This window comes from Aristolochia californica, unplaced genomic scaffold (genome assembly GCF_029961685.1).
Source record: "Aristolochia californica isolate CCGP_79_NKW_82.1479 unplaced genomic scaffold, dmAriCali1.0.hap1 SCAF_6, whole genome shotgun sequence".
In the NCBI taxonomy this organism is placed as follows: Eukaryota; Viridiplantae; Streptophyta; class Magnoliopsida; order Piperales; family Aristolochiaceae; genus Aristolochia; species Aristolochia californica.
This window is the reverse complement of record NW_027182257.1, coordinates 5,765,552-5,782,767: the sequence shown is the minus strand read 5'-3', so window position 1 is coordinate 5,782,767 and position 17,216 is coordinate 5,765,552. Positions and strand designations below refer to the sequence as shown.

Here is a 17,216-nt window from a genome sequence, read left to right as displayed (position 1 = left end):
TGGAAGATGGGTTCATGCCCACAAACCAAGGAGGAGGCCCACATAGTGGTGGCATGATGGTAAATAAAGAGTCATCTCATAAAGATGGCATAGATGTAATTAGTTTATAATTTATGTCTCTTATTCACTTTTACTAGGCTGAAGTATATTCTTATAATATTATTACTTTTGATTTCTATAAATACAACTTAATGGGGAGGGTTTGGACAATTCCATTACCCTATTCTTCCTCATCTTTCTCTAAAGTCGTCACTCTTCCTCTTCTCCTTCTAAAACCTTCTCTCCACAACTCTTCTTCTTCTTCTCATCCCTTAATCCTCTTCTACTATGATTATATATCATAGAATCCTAAGTTTCAATAGGAAAAAGAGAAGAGAGTAAATCTAGCTATTGGAAGAGCAGAGAGAAGAAACCAAGGAAGAGAAAGAAGAGGAAAACAGAGAGAGAGGTGTATGGATGAATTTGAGCCAAGAGGAAGAGGCTTGAATACTCTACCTCATGCCTTGAGGTTATATTTATAGTAGTGTGAATGCATTTAAAATGACTACAATGCCATTAGGTATACATGATTCAAAATTAAAAAGACATAAGAGGACATACACTATTTGCATAATTACAATTCTATGTCATCTCTATGAAAATTTTCCTTATTTACTAGCCATGCCATTGCTACACACGTGAGCATCTTTTAACCCCCCCCCCCCCCCCCCCCCCCCCCCCCCCCCCCCCCCCCCCTCCCAGCTAGTGCTTGTAACTCCACTTTGAAAAAAATAATCTTGGTCAAGAAACTTGCCAATCTTGAGTGGCTTGAAAAAGAAATTTTGATTGCCTCATTTTGATTCTTCTTCTTGTTCACATCTTGCTTGTACTCTTCATCTTGTTCTCATCTTGTATCCCCCTTACTTGGATATTCTAGTCACATAAAATTTGATTATCACAACATGTGGAATTTTTCATTATTGGTTACCTCTTTCTTGTACTTCTTCTCCTACTTCTCCCCCTCAAATTAGGGATCTCTTTGTTCTTTACCAAGAGATCCAACTTGCACAACATAATGGTGAGAAAAAAAATCACTTTTAACCATACGACAAAGCTCCATACACCAGTTAAAATGATCAAAGTCTAAACACACTCCACTTAATTTTAAAGGCAAAAAAATAGCCCAACTTTAGGGCACAATAAAGAGACTACTCACTTTCTAAGGGTAGCTCAAACAAAAAAAATACACCTCTTGGGTAAAGAATAAAAAGACTTGACTCAAGCTGGAATTTGGGTAGTCCTATACTTTTAGGTAGTGCGCCTATATGCATTGCTTTGAAGTGATTTTATCAGACACAAATTGAAAAAAAAAACATACTTTGAGGAATTAAGGTGTGAATAAAAAGATAGTAACTCTCATACTTCAAATGGAAGGAGGTGCACAATGCAACTCTTCATACTTCTAATTAAGAAGGAGACGTTTTTAGACCAATAAATGGATAAAAAGTGGTCAATTTTAACTGAAGAGGGAGATAAAAAAAATAGTTCATGTATTAACATGATGATCAATGAAAAATAAAAAAACAATAAGAAAGTTTTGAGGTGAAACATAATAATGAAATTTTCTAAAAATAGACTTGTCAAATAAGGCAATTTAACACAACTTGACCAATTTAAAAAGAAAATATTCACGAGATAATAATGGAATAAGGAAAATTTAGGACACTTATTTGGAATCTAGAATTGAGAAACAAAAATTTATAAATAAAAAATTGCAGACTCTATAAAACAAAGAAACTAAACCGATAATGAGAAAGACTTCTCTTATGGAAACTAATGTAATATGAAATCAAACAAAAAAAACTTTTAAGGAAGGAAAGATAATCAAGTTGGTAAAATTTTGACTAGATTTTGAAAACAAATCAGAAACTTAACCAACATTAACAACTCAAAAGTGAAGCAAAATAATTGGCTTAGATTGGGATTTTCGCATGCAACAGGATACCAGCATTACCTTTTATTCTTCAAATGTGGATATTTCTCTCTAGAAAGATCAAATTGAGAAACAGTTTATTGGGATAGAAAGTAGACTCACATATCTTTCTTTTGACATATAAATCTCAATATAAATCCTCAGTAATGTTAGTACAAACCATTCAAAAATTTGAGGTTTTTTATTGTTGGACCTTTGCTACTTCAGATATCGATTTCTCTTTGAGTTGGAAACTAGACTCATAGATCTTTTCAACGATAAATATTTTTCTAATTAAGAGAGTAAAACATCTAATGAAAATAGGAATTGGGAAAGAAAGAATTAAGGAAAAACGAGAAACTCCTTGTTTCTCTTCTTTTTTTTTTTCTTCTTTTTCTTCCTCCCTTTCTTCTCCATCTTCTTCTCATTTTCCATCTGAAATCTTTGCCCACTCTGATACCATGTTGATTTCTAGGATCAACACATAAAGACAAGATATCTTAAGGGAAGGAGAGAAGAGATGAACTTTATTTCTTGGGAGAGAGAAGAGAAGAAACCAAGGGAGAGAAAGAAGAGGAAAATAAAGAGAGGTGTATGGATGAATTTGACCCAAGAGGAAGAGGCTTGAATGCTTTACCTTAGGCTTTAAGTGTTATTTATAGTAGTGTGAAGATGTTTCAATAACTACAATGCCCTTAGGGATACATGCTTCAAAAGAAAAAAGATATAAGTGGACATACTCCAACTTGTATAATTATAATTCTATACCATCTCTATGAAACTTCTCCTTATTTATTAGTCATGCTACCCCTACACACGTGAGTGTCTTTTAACACTTTTTTCCTCCTCTTTTTTTTCTTGTTCTTTTTTCCCTCTTTTTTCTTCTCTTCCTTTTTCCTTGTGGAAGAAGAGAACAAAATTGGGAGAAATGGGAAATTTATATTTCTTCGAACGAAATTAAAAAATTTAATGGGAGAGGTTATTCTCTCCCATAACATCCCTTAATTTTTCTCGGAATTGTTTTTCTTAATTTTTCCTTTGATTTTTTCCTTTTCTTTCTTCTTCCCAATCTTTCCTTCCATTTTTACATATTTATTCACATGTCATGTGCATAAGCCCTTATGTATTTAAATCATTAATTAACTAATTCAAGAAGCATGAAAGAAAAAAATAATTTTCATTCTTTTATTCCTATTTCTTTACGTAATTAACTATCATACAATTATTTATTTATTTCAAATAATCTTTAAAAGAATCACCCATTTTATAAAAAAAATTAAGTAAAATCTTGTTATTGTAATCATAAGTGTCTCAACCCTATGAACAAAATTCTATGGAAAAGAAAATTTTTATTTATAATTTTTATTATTTCTCTTAACTTTAAGAAATGGTAAAAAGGATATATTTTAATTTATTTTTATTATTTATAATATTAATTTATTTATAACAAAAATATACCAAAGAATATTTTTATAATAATTGCCACAATATCATAATTTTCATAATCTCATTACAATGAAATTAGAACAAACAAAAATCTAACAAGAATTAATTAAATAGACGTTGTTACATACTTATAAATTTTGAACATACTTGTCAAATTAAATAGATATTTACGTATTTATTCACATGTAATGTGCATAAACCCTTATGTAATTAAAATTTTAATTAAATAATTCTTGGATTAATTAACCAACTTTAGATTTAATTTAATTACTGATTGTTAATTTAATAATACTTATTAAAGACTAATTAATGAAGTCTAATGATATAATTAAACATTTACTTAACTAATGCTTGGATTAATCAACTTATTAACCCATTTAATTTAATAAATAATTATTTAATTCAATAATTACTACTTAATTACTCAATTAACTAATTAATAATTACTAATTATGTAATTACATAATTAGTTAACCAATTATTTGTGCTAAGCAGAGTGAAATATTATTTGATCTTAGCTATGTTAAGTGCACCTATGACAATTGTTGAATTTATGGAAAAGATAAATACTTCATTGACTTTTTTAACTTAGAGTACATGAACTTCTATTTATAATAGAGGAAGGTAGTAGAGTCCAATTACAATAAAACTACCTTTCTCCAATTACACCCCAACTCTAAAGCTTAAAGATAAGTCCTAGCATAATTAAATAACTCAATAAAGATAAAAGACAAACATAACTCAAACTAAAACTCTTCTAGGACGTGACTATAAGGTAAAGATGCATTTGTGAGTCCTTCTTGATCTTCCAACTTATGTGATAAGGATGTCAACTCGTGGTGATCATGGTGGGTTCAACTTCTTATGTGCTTGGGCCCTTCTTGTGGGCCTTCTTTGGTCGTGCGACTCATCTTATAATACTTTTAGATATGTGAGTCTTCCTTGGTCGTGTGGGCTTGGGCCTATCTTCCAACACTCCCCCTCAAGCTGGGGCTGAGAGAACAACATGAACTCTCAGCTTGCTGCAAATGATGTATAAAATCTTTTTATGTAAATGACTTAATCTTCTAACACTCCCCCTCACGTTGTTGCGTCCTTCCATGAGGCTCTGCTAGCATAATATAAGTGAATTAAAAATCACTCCTAGCCGGTAGGACATTGCTCCATACTCCAGTCCTAATGCTAGATGTAGGGCAGACTTTGTCTTTTGTAGGTAGTGTGTCTATTGGCATTGCTCTGAAGTGTCCACCACTGTGTCCCTCCACAGGATAACGACTCTCAAGTGGTTGGAGTAATAAAAGCCTTTAAAGGGGTGTAGTGGGTTTATTTATAATGGTATCCCAATTCGGACACCGATTCTCATGGTATCCCAACCGTGATAGTTTTGAGAGTTAAATATATCATGGTGTCCCAATCCAGGCACTGATTCTCATGGTGTCCCAACTGTGATATTTTTTAGAGTCAAATAAATTATGGTATGAGAAAAGGTACTGAGGCCACCTCTTCTTCAATAATAATGTCTCATCAAAAGAGACATAATAGCAGCAGCTGTAATGTAACACGACTATCTTCCAACACATATAAAATGAACCAAAATAATAAACCTCGTAGAAGGACCCATGAAATAATCATAATCCGATATAAATTTTTTTTTCTTAGATGCATAAGGTTCATCTTTTGTGCTCCCCCTTTCTTGAATATTTTGGTCACATAAACTTATCTACAATATATGGAATAAAATACCTCTTTCTTGTACTTCTTGTACTTCTCCCCCTAAAGCTGGGAGGTAATGACAGTGATCCCAGCTTGAACCAAATATCATAGATGCAGCAATAAGCCCAAATAACGTAGATGTAGTAATAAGCCCTTTAACCAGGTAGAAGTGAGATATTTTTATGATATTGCAACTCAAATAGTGACTCAAATAGTGACGCAAAATAATAGGTTTAAATTCGGATTTTTCAATGCAATAGGATACCAGCATGACCTTTGATTATTCCAATGTGAATATATCTTAAAATTTAGATCAGATTGACATGGAATTTTTTCATTTTGAAACTAGACTTTAATAACTTTCATCCAAGTATAACTTGTTTTCATAAAATATAATTATCATAAGATAAATAATCTGATAGATTTCATTCTCTGTCATCTGGCCGAATTAAGCACTGTTTCTCCTTTTTTTACAGCATGACCATTGACTTTTCCAAGATCGATATCTCCTTATAAAAAACTCAGATAGAGAATTAGTTGAATAGGTCAGAAAATAGACTTATATATATTTATTTTAATATATAATACTTCATATAAAGTCCCGTTATTAATAGCATAAAATACCTCGAAAGTTGAAACTTTTTGCTACTGCTTGAACCTTTTTTTTAATTTGACATTTGTTGCTTCAAATATTGATTTTTCTTTGTATATAACGCAGATAAAAATTAGTTGAATAGGTAAAATAATAGACTTACACATATTTATTTTGATATATATTTCTACATATAAAGTCTAGTTCTTGAGAGCATAAATACCTCAGAAGCTGAAGTTTTCTACTACTGCTCGAACCTCTTTTGTAATCTGACCTTCGATCATTCAAATATTGATATCTCTCTGTAGATAAATCTGATTGGAAAAAAATCTTTTTTCTTTGGAAATAGACTCAAATATTTTTCCGTAAATATATAATTTGAAATATTAAAAGCTTTGTATAGACGTCAAAATGCAAAAACATTAACGGGTGTTGGGACTAAAAGAGAAATACGAACCTAGACTTAGGGTTTAGGGTTTAGAGAAAATGATCGCATTAACTCTGTGGTCGTCAACTCACACAACCTGCTCTGATACCATGTTGAATTTATGGAAAAGAGAAATACTTCATTGACTTTTTTAACTTAGAGTACATGAACCTCTATTTATAATAGAGGAAGGTAGTAGAGTCCAATTACAATAAAACTACATTTCTTCCCAATTACACCCAAACTTTAATGCTTAAAGATAAGTCCTAGCATAATTAAATAACTCAATATAGATAAAAGAAAAAGATAACTCAAACTAAAAATGTTCTAGGATGTGACCATAAGATAAAGATGTCTTTGTGAATCCTTCTTGATCTTCCAACTTATGTGATAAGGATGTCAGCTCGTGGTAATCATGGTGGGTACAACTTCTTATGTGCTTGGGCCCTTCTTGTGGGCCTTCTTTGGTCTTGTGGCTCATCTTATAATACTTTTAGATATGTGAGCCTTCTTTGGTTGTGTGGGCTTGGGCTTATCTTCCAACAAGAAAAGGAATACACCAATTACCAAATCCACCTATCACAGTAGGAATAACCATAAAAATACTAATTAATAGAAACATTAGTGTCACTAATGAAACCTTAAGTAACTAATTACCCTTTAGTGAAGTAATTAATCTGGTAACTAATTATCTTAGTAAGTAATTAACTAATTAAGTAGTTAATCATGTAAGTACTTAAGCAACTGTTTTAGTTTGAAATATTTAGTTAATGAGTTCAAGTTTTTACTCCCAAAATGTTTAATTAATTAATGCCACTATAATTTAATCATTAAATTACCTAATTTATTAATTCATTGAAGGAGGGGGGATAAAATGAGACTGACGCATGGATTTTATTATTTAAGTGTTCATATCTTGGAGAACAATTCACCATTTTACTAGGATAGGAGGTCGAGGCTAGAGTATTAGGACCATAAGTTTGATTGGGCTTAACTATAACAATAACCTGAACATTATATCTATATAAGAAGATAATTTAACATAAAGCCAGAAGAATAATATAATGCATTAAAAAACAAACACATTAAAAATTTTAATTTTTATAATATGAGACTAAAACAACATGCAATTTGAAACTAATCATATGAGTAACATATAAATTTATGTATAATATGAAATCATAAATCATAACATTGTACATAATACATAAGATGCTCGATCAAAATTTAGCTTAGGTAGTTGGGACATTACTAGTCTTTCGGCAATACAAGTTTTTCAACAATATTTGATTTTTCTGCATTTACACTATTAGATTGAAATGTGACCTCCCGTTCAAGAGACTCTAATATATATCTTAATATTATGCAAAGTTTGGGATCTCCATTATGTCCAATAAATTGTACAAATACTTAATATACCCATAGTACTGTTGAATTATCCTGTAGGACTACTCAGGATTCGCAAATGTGTTTACTATTGTAAATATTATAGTTGGAGACACTTGTCAATGCATTCTTATGCATCTCTGATAAATTCTTTGAGTGTTATACTGCATACTTCATTGTCTAGTATGCAATTGTGCTATAAAAATAGAGTGTGGTGCATGCACATCAACGAATTATGTTGGTATAACATGAGGGGTGTAGGGAGAAGCTGCCAAAATTTTGACAAGTACCTTAAACTATAATCATACAATAATAAACAATTTTGAGTCCTAGGTGGAGTCACGAACTCTAGAAAATAGTGAAGTTTGATGTGATCCGGGTGTTGTAGTTTGAGACATCTCCCTAGACATAAGTGTGTTAAAGTAGAGTATTCTCCAGTATAGTTGGACGTTGTCCATGGCCGATTTATAAGTTTTTATATTTTAGTAAAATGTAGAAAAGGAGTTGGATGAAAATTGTTTGCAACAAACCTTGAATGAAGAATATAAAAAAAATGGATATATACATTTATTCGTATCACATACACCATCGTGTGGCAGGGCAAGAAAATAAGATGTGTTGTCCATGCAGAGAGTATGCTAATAAATTTTTTGAAGATGTACACATAATAGAGGATCACTTGTATGTGATGTGAAGTTACCTAGCTATATAAGACCTTATATGGTGAGCAATTCGATACCTATAAGGAAACCCCTCAAAGGCAAAATTCTACAACCTGGACATTCCATCAAATGGGAAATGAGGGTGGTATTCATAATCTCATCCATGATATATAAGCCGAATAGACCTTCATCAATGACAGTCAAATAGAGTCCGGTAGTTATGGTGGACCAAGTGGGTTTGATAAATTGACTTCATTGTTCATGGATGCCAATAGAACATTATATCCTAGTTGTCATAGCTTTTCTTAGATGAAGTTTTTCATTCATTTGCTGTGTATCAAAACAATTTCCAACATGAGCAATAAAACATTGAATAATATACTCTCTCTTCTCAAAGAAACATTTCTTCTTGGGGAGTCGTTGCCTCACAATTATTACAAGCCCAAAAAACTTTTACATGAGTAGGAATTCCATTACAAAAAGATACATACATGTAAAAATGATTGTATTTTATCTTGGAAAGTATATGAAATGCAAAAAAGTGTCTACAATGTGAGGAGCCTAGGTATACACTCATGCAACAAACAAAAGTCGGTACGGATGGTCTTACATTATTTTCCCATCAAACCACAACTTCGGTAGCTATTTACATCAAGAGATACAACCAAGGACATGAGGTGAGTCTAGATGAAACCAATATGTTGAGACATCCGACAAATTTTGAACTTTGGCATGAGTTTAAAAAAGAGCTCATGTGGTTTGCTGCAAACCAACAGGATATACGTCTAGGGCTTGCAAGCAAAGGTTTCAACCCATTTGGCAATATGAGTATATTGTATAACATATGACCCGTAGTGTTGATGCTATATAATTTGCCCCTGTGAAAATGTATGAAAGATCAGTACTACATGATCAGTTTACTAATTCATGGGCCAAAGTCACTCGACAACGACATTGATGTATATTTATGCCCTTTGGTGAACGAGTTGAAAGTGTTGTGGTCAAACGGTGTGCAAACTTTTGACACATAGACATAGAGGTGTTTATAATGCATGCAATACTTCTTTGGACAATAAATTATTTTTTGACTTACGGTTTAGTTTCAAGTTAGGGTAATAAGGGAAAATTGACATGCCCAACATGTATGAGTGAAACACTGTGCAATTGAAATATGGAAAAAAGGAATGTTACATGGGCCATCGAACCCCCTCCCCCTCTCGCCATGTAGTGTTAATTGGATATGATATTGATCAATAATTGCAAGAGTTCTCCCCTATGTTTTATAACCAAACTCAAACAAATTGAAAGAGGAAACGATATGCTAATGCCTAAATATGAAGAAGAAGAAGAGTATAATTTTTTAGTTGAGCTATCGGTAGAAGTTGAGATCAAAACATAACGTAGACATAATGCATATTGAATAAAAAATTGTGATAGTATTTTGGGCACATTGATGAACATAAGTGGTAAAAAAAGAGGCTCAATGAATGATAGACTTGACTTGGAAGATATTTGAAAAAAAAGGGAATTGTATTTGAGAAGAAATTGTGATTCAACTATATGCTTCATGGATTATGTACAATGACTCAACAAGAAGAAAAACGATTTTGTACATGGCTATGTAGCATTTAGTTCCCAGATGGTGTTGCTTCTAATATATCGTGTTGGTTCAAGTGGATCCACCAAACGTATCGGGTTTAAAAAGTCATGATTGTCACATAATGATGCAATGTTTGCTTCAGGTGGGGTTACACGTTTATCTATCAAATAGTGTAACTATTCCAATCATTGAGCTGAGATTATTCTTCAGAGAATTGTGTTAAGCAACACTTAGACGCATTGAAACAATTACAAGGAGACATCGTAGTGATTTTATACAAGTTGGAAAAAATATTTCCACCCTCAGTTTTTTATATAAATCCATTTGACAATTCATCTACCTCAAGAAGCACTACTATGTAGTCCAGTACAATATTGGTGGATGTACCCAATTGAGAGATTCCTTCATAAATTGAAAATATATGTACATAATAGAGCTAGTCCAAAGGGTTCAACTGCATAAACATATATTCACAACAAAGCTTTGACATTTTTCTCATTGTACTTGGATGGTGTTGAGATCAAATTTAACTAGAGGGATCAGAATTATGATGGAATTGTCAATCATTAGAAGGACAAACTCTAAGTTTTTGCACCCACTGCATGTAAACTAAGTGAAAAAAGAATGGAACCTCGACATGCAATTGTATGACAAGATGTTCTAGGTTGTACTTAATAATAGCGATGAGATCAAACAATACATCTTGTAAGTATTTGGTGATTTCATTTATCAAGTTTTTTGTTATTGAACATTATCTATAAATCTTTTAGGATTTTTATTATACAAGTAGAAGTTTAAAAAAAGGAATGTACAACTAACCTGGACCAAAGACACGAGGAAGAGTTTATAGTTTGGTTTAAACAAAAGGTTAATTGTGTCAACTAACTATATGGGTTTACGATCTCTAACTTTATTTGAATATTTTTTATGTCATCTAATTTATTATAGGTCAAAACTTTAGTAATTTGTGGCCACTTGAAATGAACTATGATATATTCCGTCTTGGAATGGTTCCGATACCAAGTAACAACTACTTGAGTTGTATTGTCAATGGTATTCACACCCACACTGAACAACTTAAGGCAAATCGTAGGACTCAAAACAGTGGCATAATTGTAGAGGGGTATTATGAAAAGATAATTCCCTTGATTATTATGAGGTTGTCACTATTATAATTGAATTATGATACTTGGGTAATAATTCAATTTATGTGTTCAAATGCAAGTGGTTTGATATAAGGAATAGTAGACATGGTATTAGGATAGATGATCGGTTTACCAATGTTAATATATCACAGATCTGGTGCATTAGCATTTCAATTGGAATAGTTGAATTAATGGTTGACCCAAAAATGGTGGTTTGTGGTGTATAGTTCTGAATGTGGTTATGAAAAATATGTTTGATGTGTTAGAGCAATAATTATCCATAATTGATGAAATGATTGTGCACCAACAAGAGTTGTCAAATGTTAATCTATGCTGACCAAGTGGATGATGACATTGGTGAGTTGATAAGATAAGATGTTCCTCCAGATTGTACTAGTGTATCAGTGGCTGAGAATGAAGACAACGAAGAGGTTGTAGAAGAATGAGATGAAGTTGAGGTAAAGGATATGTCTGATGATGAAAAAGATGAAGCAGAAGAAGAAGAAGAAGAATTTGACACAGAGGTGGAAGAAAACGATGAAGATATATGATGTTATTAGACAACAATAAATAAACAATTTATTTCATTGGTCTATAGAAATTTGATCACCAAAATTTTCGGCCTTGATCGATGGTCAGGATCCTCAGTCTTGACTAAATATTCAGATTGAATTAACTCAACCACCAGTTGACTAATGGTCACAATTGGAGCTCTCGACACTCAAAAGATAGTTAAATTGTTAAGATCATAATTTCTGCCATATTCTAACCAATAATTGAAATCAAGACTAGATCAACGGTCATGAAGCCACTTGTACCAAGTAACCACCAAAATCAATTTATAAAGGTACCACTTGGGGCCACACAAGCAGAGGAATTGGCACATAAGTGGCAAGTCGTAGCAACAAGGGGCTTCACAGCATAGAATGATCTACATCGTCCGCTACATGTCAAAATTTCATGGGATTAGGACTTGTTCCTGCCATGTGTTGAAATCTCATGGGATGAGGACTTGCCCCTACCACATGTTAAATTTTCATGGGTTGAGGACTTGGTAAAGAGAAAATGAGGGAGAGAAAGGGGGCTTGTGGAACCATCCTCACCCCTTTATAAATAGTGATACCTTTGCCATTTTAGGGAGAGCTATGAGAACTGAATAGATAGTTGAGATAGCTGAAGAAAGTTGGATGGTTGGAGTGCTAATACTTAGCCAAATTCTTGCTTCGAAGTCACAACAAGCAGATCAACAATGTCGTCTCCTCTTACAAAAGCATTATGAACTTGTCGTAGAGATCAAATTAGAGGGTCATTAAAGATAGGATCCAAAAATCACTTGTAATATTCTTTTGTGTTTTCCCAACATATTTACGGTTGTGTCGTATCTTTGACCGAATCATTTGTATGTTCACACACACACACACATATATATATATAGAAACCTAAAAACTATATCATTCTAATGTATAACAGAATCCTTAAAAAAATATTTGAATCATATTTTATCTCAAACATAGATCAACTTAAAAAATCGCTAAATTAAATCTTATATACAATCAGGTACAAAATAAATCTTATTAATTTTTGTTTAATAAGTAATAAACTGGTATTTCAGGTAAAATTCCTTGAATGCCTAATCGAATAATAATTTGCATTTCGTGTTCATTCTATTTGATAAACAATAAAAAATTGGATAAATAGGTAAAATTGACACTCCAACTTATAACTATTATATATATATAAAATTTATTTGAGGCTCATATAAGTCATGTATGTCCATTCTAAATAACTATTTAGGTGTGTCATGCAACATCATTTGTCATAATATTATTCTTTTGGGGTCTTTTTTTTATTCACATGCCAAAGTTAAAGTTATTAAATTTAACGATAAATTCATATGGGTAAATTTGATTATATTACATTGGGTATTCATTAATTAGAAATCTAACGGCACATAAGTAATTGTACCATTTTTTAGGGCTATGTCAGAAACTAACCCTAAGAAATCTATGTATTCCATTTCATAATATCACTTTTATAAGGATAATTTAGTGTTTTTATTCTACACATAAAGTTGACTAATGGAATCCAAGAATAGGAAATGGAAGTATTTTCTATGATATTACACGGATATTCAGGTGTTAATTTGAAATTTTAGAATAGGTAAATATTTATAACAATATTAATATGGTAATGTGCATAATAAACACCATTAATATAAATACATAAAAGAGATTTTAATCTAGTGGTTCAAACATTCCGTAAACATAAAGTTTACATAGATGAAACTTGTGCCCAAAGCTTCAAGAAGGTTGAATTGACAATTGAACTAGCTAGTAATTATTATTATTATTATTATTATTATTATTAAGGGACCAATCCAACACACTGAACAAGAATGTGGAATGCTTGGAAAAAAATTTCTAGTATTAGAAATAGCTAATCCAAACTTTCAGAGTTCCAATTCCAAACGCTTATTATCGTTCCTTCAAATGTTTATAATTAGATGATTTTATGTGCAAGCAATTGCTAGTCCGAGGTGAACAGCGTTGGTAAATTCTTTACTCGCCGGCACGTAGAAGTTGCGTAAAATGGTATTGGCATCTATTTCATTTATGCTACGAAGCTGATTTGGATGCATGTCATGATCTCCGTCGGATACATGGATTCTCGTTTTTGGAGTCTAATGTCGGATATTGCATTTGATGAGACGGATGGAGCCAATAATTAGAGAAGGTACGATAAGACTCATGGAGTTTCACAGTTGCTTCTGCTTCAATTATGTGCAAAGAGCATGATTATGATTCTTTTGGCGGAATTGAGCTGATCGAATCGATCTATGATGGTGATCGTTGACACTCTCCTTTCCAGTCGTAAGGACGACGTTTGCCATCTTTATCGATTTTTTCCCCAGTCGTCTTTAATGCCGGAAATGGAGTTAAGCTGATTTGATTTGCAGAGATGTAAAATCAGTTTAAACTGTGTACATCAACAGCACGAGTAACAACGGAGGCAATTCGATAGTATCGACACCCTGAAGCTAATCCTCATAAAACAAATCGACACGACACGCATTGCCCAGGAGGCACCGTGAAACCGAAGGAAGGTTTGGCCAGTCGACAAGACGGCAGTACTGTGGCGGTGTGAGAAGAGAAGAAACAGAAGCGATGATGCATCACTGAACGGCCTGCAGGCGGGACCCTAGAGAAGACATTCGTGTATGTCCGATTGGTTTGGTGGTGGTAGGCCCGAGACACATTTTTATAACCGCTTCTGTACCGATAAACGACCACCGGGACTCTCTTACCATCAAAACAAAAGCCAGAGTAGTAAGAAGCCAGTGGCTTTGATTTGATGAATCCTGTTTCACCAACATCATTGAGCCCAAACTGCAATAAAAGAATGAAAAAGAAAAGTGTGTTTGGCAGCTTTTCTCTGAGCCCAGTAGCTGCGGTGTCCAACGGAAGGTGGGTCCTTTCCTTGTTTCGCACATCTCCTCCACACCGTCACTGTCATTCCACCAAATCATCAAAAGGTACTTTTAGATAAGTCTGAAAACAGTTTAAAGTTTCTACTTCTTACCTTCGTCTCTCTCAATTCATGTGCCTGTGGGGGTCGGTGACTCTACTCAGAACAGAATTATGATTTATCTCGTCCTACGACAGACTGACGGAGTCGAGAGAGAGAGAGAGAGTGAGAGAGAAAAAAAAAAAAAACTGAAGTGAAAAGATGGGTGCAGAGACCGGGTTGGCCAAAGAAGATAAAGACAACGTCACGTGTACGGAGGACAAGTAGCACGTGAAAAGGTAAGAAGAGAATGGCCCACATCCTTTTCTGTTTTTTCCGCTCCTGCCATTTTCCTGCCCTTTCCGTCGTTCCTCTCCACTCATCACTTCATCTAAGAAAACAAGCTTTTTTTATCTCCGATGTGTGAATGATAACGTGTTGGGGACAAACGAAGGGGCCTAAATCTCCCTCTTCGATTCAAATTCTTTTTCCTTTCTTTCATAAAAAAAGTGCTTCAATTCTATCCGATATACTCGTATTAACATCATATTAATGTTTTAAGGGAATGACAGCATGGGCCCCCAAAAGGGAAACAACCCTCTTAATCATTTGATGATGATGTTGGTTGGGGTCCTGATTGGCCAAATCTAAAAAGAATCTTCTAGAAAAAAGAAAAGATTATTTAAAAAAAAAAAGACGATGATCGATTAATTAACGGTTCCAATTGATCGGAATTAATCAAAGAGAGAGAGAGTCAGCCCTGCGGAATAGAACAAGATACATCCAGTTCACCCAACTTTGAACGGGAAGAAATACTTTTTCAAAGTCGGAGATCATTAAATTGTTTTCAATAAAAGCGCAGGTGGAGAATGTCCGGCCGCCCCTCCTCCAAGGCCACCGTCAACACTAGAGCTCTCACACGTGCCCACCCCATTGCCAAACTGAATCTCTAAAATCGGCTTAACTCTTTAAACAAAAGGAGATTATGTTCCTGACTTGCCAGCGACCTGGCTAGTTTGACCAAAGCAACACGCAAGTTAGCCTTCAGTCGTTTTCGTAATCTAAGCTTTCATTCGTGTCCAAATTGTGCCATGTGTAGATAAGATAATTCATTGTTTAATTAAATTAACGTATATATATATATATATAAGATATTTTTCAGGCTACTTTCTTTCGCTAACAGTGATATGGGATTATCGAATAGTATGGTTGGGAATTGTGGATTTGGATTTGGAGGCTCCACTGCAAATGATCGAAATGAAAGAAGCCGTAGGAGGTATTAGCATCTAAAACCAGAATCGGATAACATTTAGAAAGACACTACTGGGAGATCTCCTGAGCATGTACAGAATCTGATAACCTTAATTGCAGGATTATCGACAAAACATGAAAAAAAATACAGATCAAAATAATTATAATCGCAAGAAAACGTACAGGAACCATCGAATTTTCTCCTCCCGTAGGGTTCCTCGTCAACCTCTGCACAAAGGCGACCGCTCGCGTGCGACTTTCGCCGGCTTCGGATGCAGGAATACCTTGATCGGACTGGGAAAATGCCATCCCCACCCCTTAACGCCACCGGAAACCTCTCCTATGTCCGAGTAACACGAAGTTCCGACAGACTTTGATCTCGGATACTTGGCTGATTTCGATCTCGGAAAATTGTCCGTCTTCTTCTTCTTCTTCAAATCTTCGCTTTGATCAGTTTTCTTCTTCGGTTTGTCCGATTTTAGAAACGACCAAAAGGGGAAGGACTTGGTCGGGTTTTCTGGAGGAGGGGGGCGGAGGTTGAAGGAGGGATTTTCGTCGGGTTTGGGGCGGAGAAAACTAAACGCGACGGACCTAGAGCGCCTGAGAGGTGGCTCGTTGTCTATGAGAAAAGACATGGGGGCGCCGGATCCGACGCCGATGTCCAGTGAAGAAGAAGAGGAGGCCGAGGAAGTGAAGTCGGTAAAAGAATAGCAGGAACACGGGCGTAGACGAGAGCAGTCGGGACAGAGCATGGTCAAACGATCTTTGAGACAAACGGCGCAGACGCCATGGCGAGGCTGAGATGGATGTTTCCGGCATTTCCCGAAATCATCGTCGTCGAGAAAGAACTTCATCTCTTCCCCTTCCTCCAGTTCCAGTATTTCTCCTTCTTTACGACTTTCGGGTTCACGTCTTGCGATTGTTTTTCTCTTCTGAATGAAGAGTACAGAGGAAGGGGATGGCGATAAAAGGGGTTGCGGAAGTGAGCTTTAGAGGTTGGGGTTATAAATAGCGAGGAAGATCTTCGGGAGGACCGCTCCCAGTGCTAGGGTTAATCTTTTACAAAGGTAAACTGGTTTGGGCTAACCAAGGTTTAGTGATGGTTTGTTGGCTGTTGCAGCTATCTAACGGGTCTCCGCTGGAACCGGAACGTCGCCTCTGGAGTCTCGGCCTCCTCGGCCTTCGACTTCGAGCCCAGGGCAGTGGGCACGACATTCCTCGATCTTTAGGTTACTGATTTACCCTCACATCGTCCACAGTTTTACAAAACGTGCCACTCACAACAGCTCAATAGCCCATAAACACAGCAGCGAATCGGTTCGGACCTAGAAAGATCCTAGCAAGATAAAAGAAGAGAGTAAAAACAGGAAAGGTCCTCCACACCAAAATAATAACGGCAGGGAGTTTGAAAAGGAGACCAATGTGCTTCACGATTGCTGTTGCTATTTCATATTTGTGGAGCTGTTTAATTTATATTATTATAACTAAGTTTAACTTAGCTGTTTAATGTATTGAGGCGTCGTGGGGGCCCGGCTGCTC

At 34.7% G+C, this 17,216-nt stretch overlaps 1 protein-coding gene across 1 annotated transcript; it reads right to left on the bottom strand.

Annotated features, from left to right (window-relative positions):
* Positions 1 to 15,703: 15,703 nt before the first annotated feature.
* LOC137935032 (uncharacterized) lies at positions 15,704 to 16,748 on the bottom strand. Its single transcript, XM_068779662.1, has one exon. The coding sequence runs from the start codon at positions 16,529 to 16,531 to the stop codon at positions 15,899 to 15,901; it is 633 nt and encodes a 210-aa protein (XP_068635763.1). The 5' UTR covers positions 16,532 to 16,748; the 3' UTR covers positions 15,704 to 15,898.
* Positions 16,749 to 17,216: the final 468 nt, after the last annotated feature.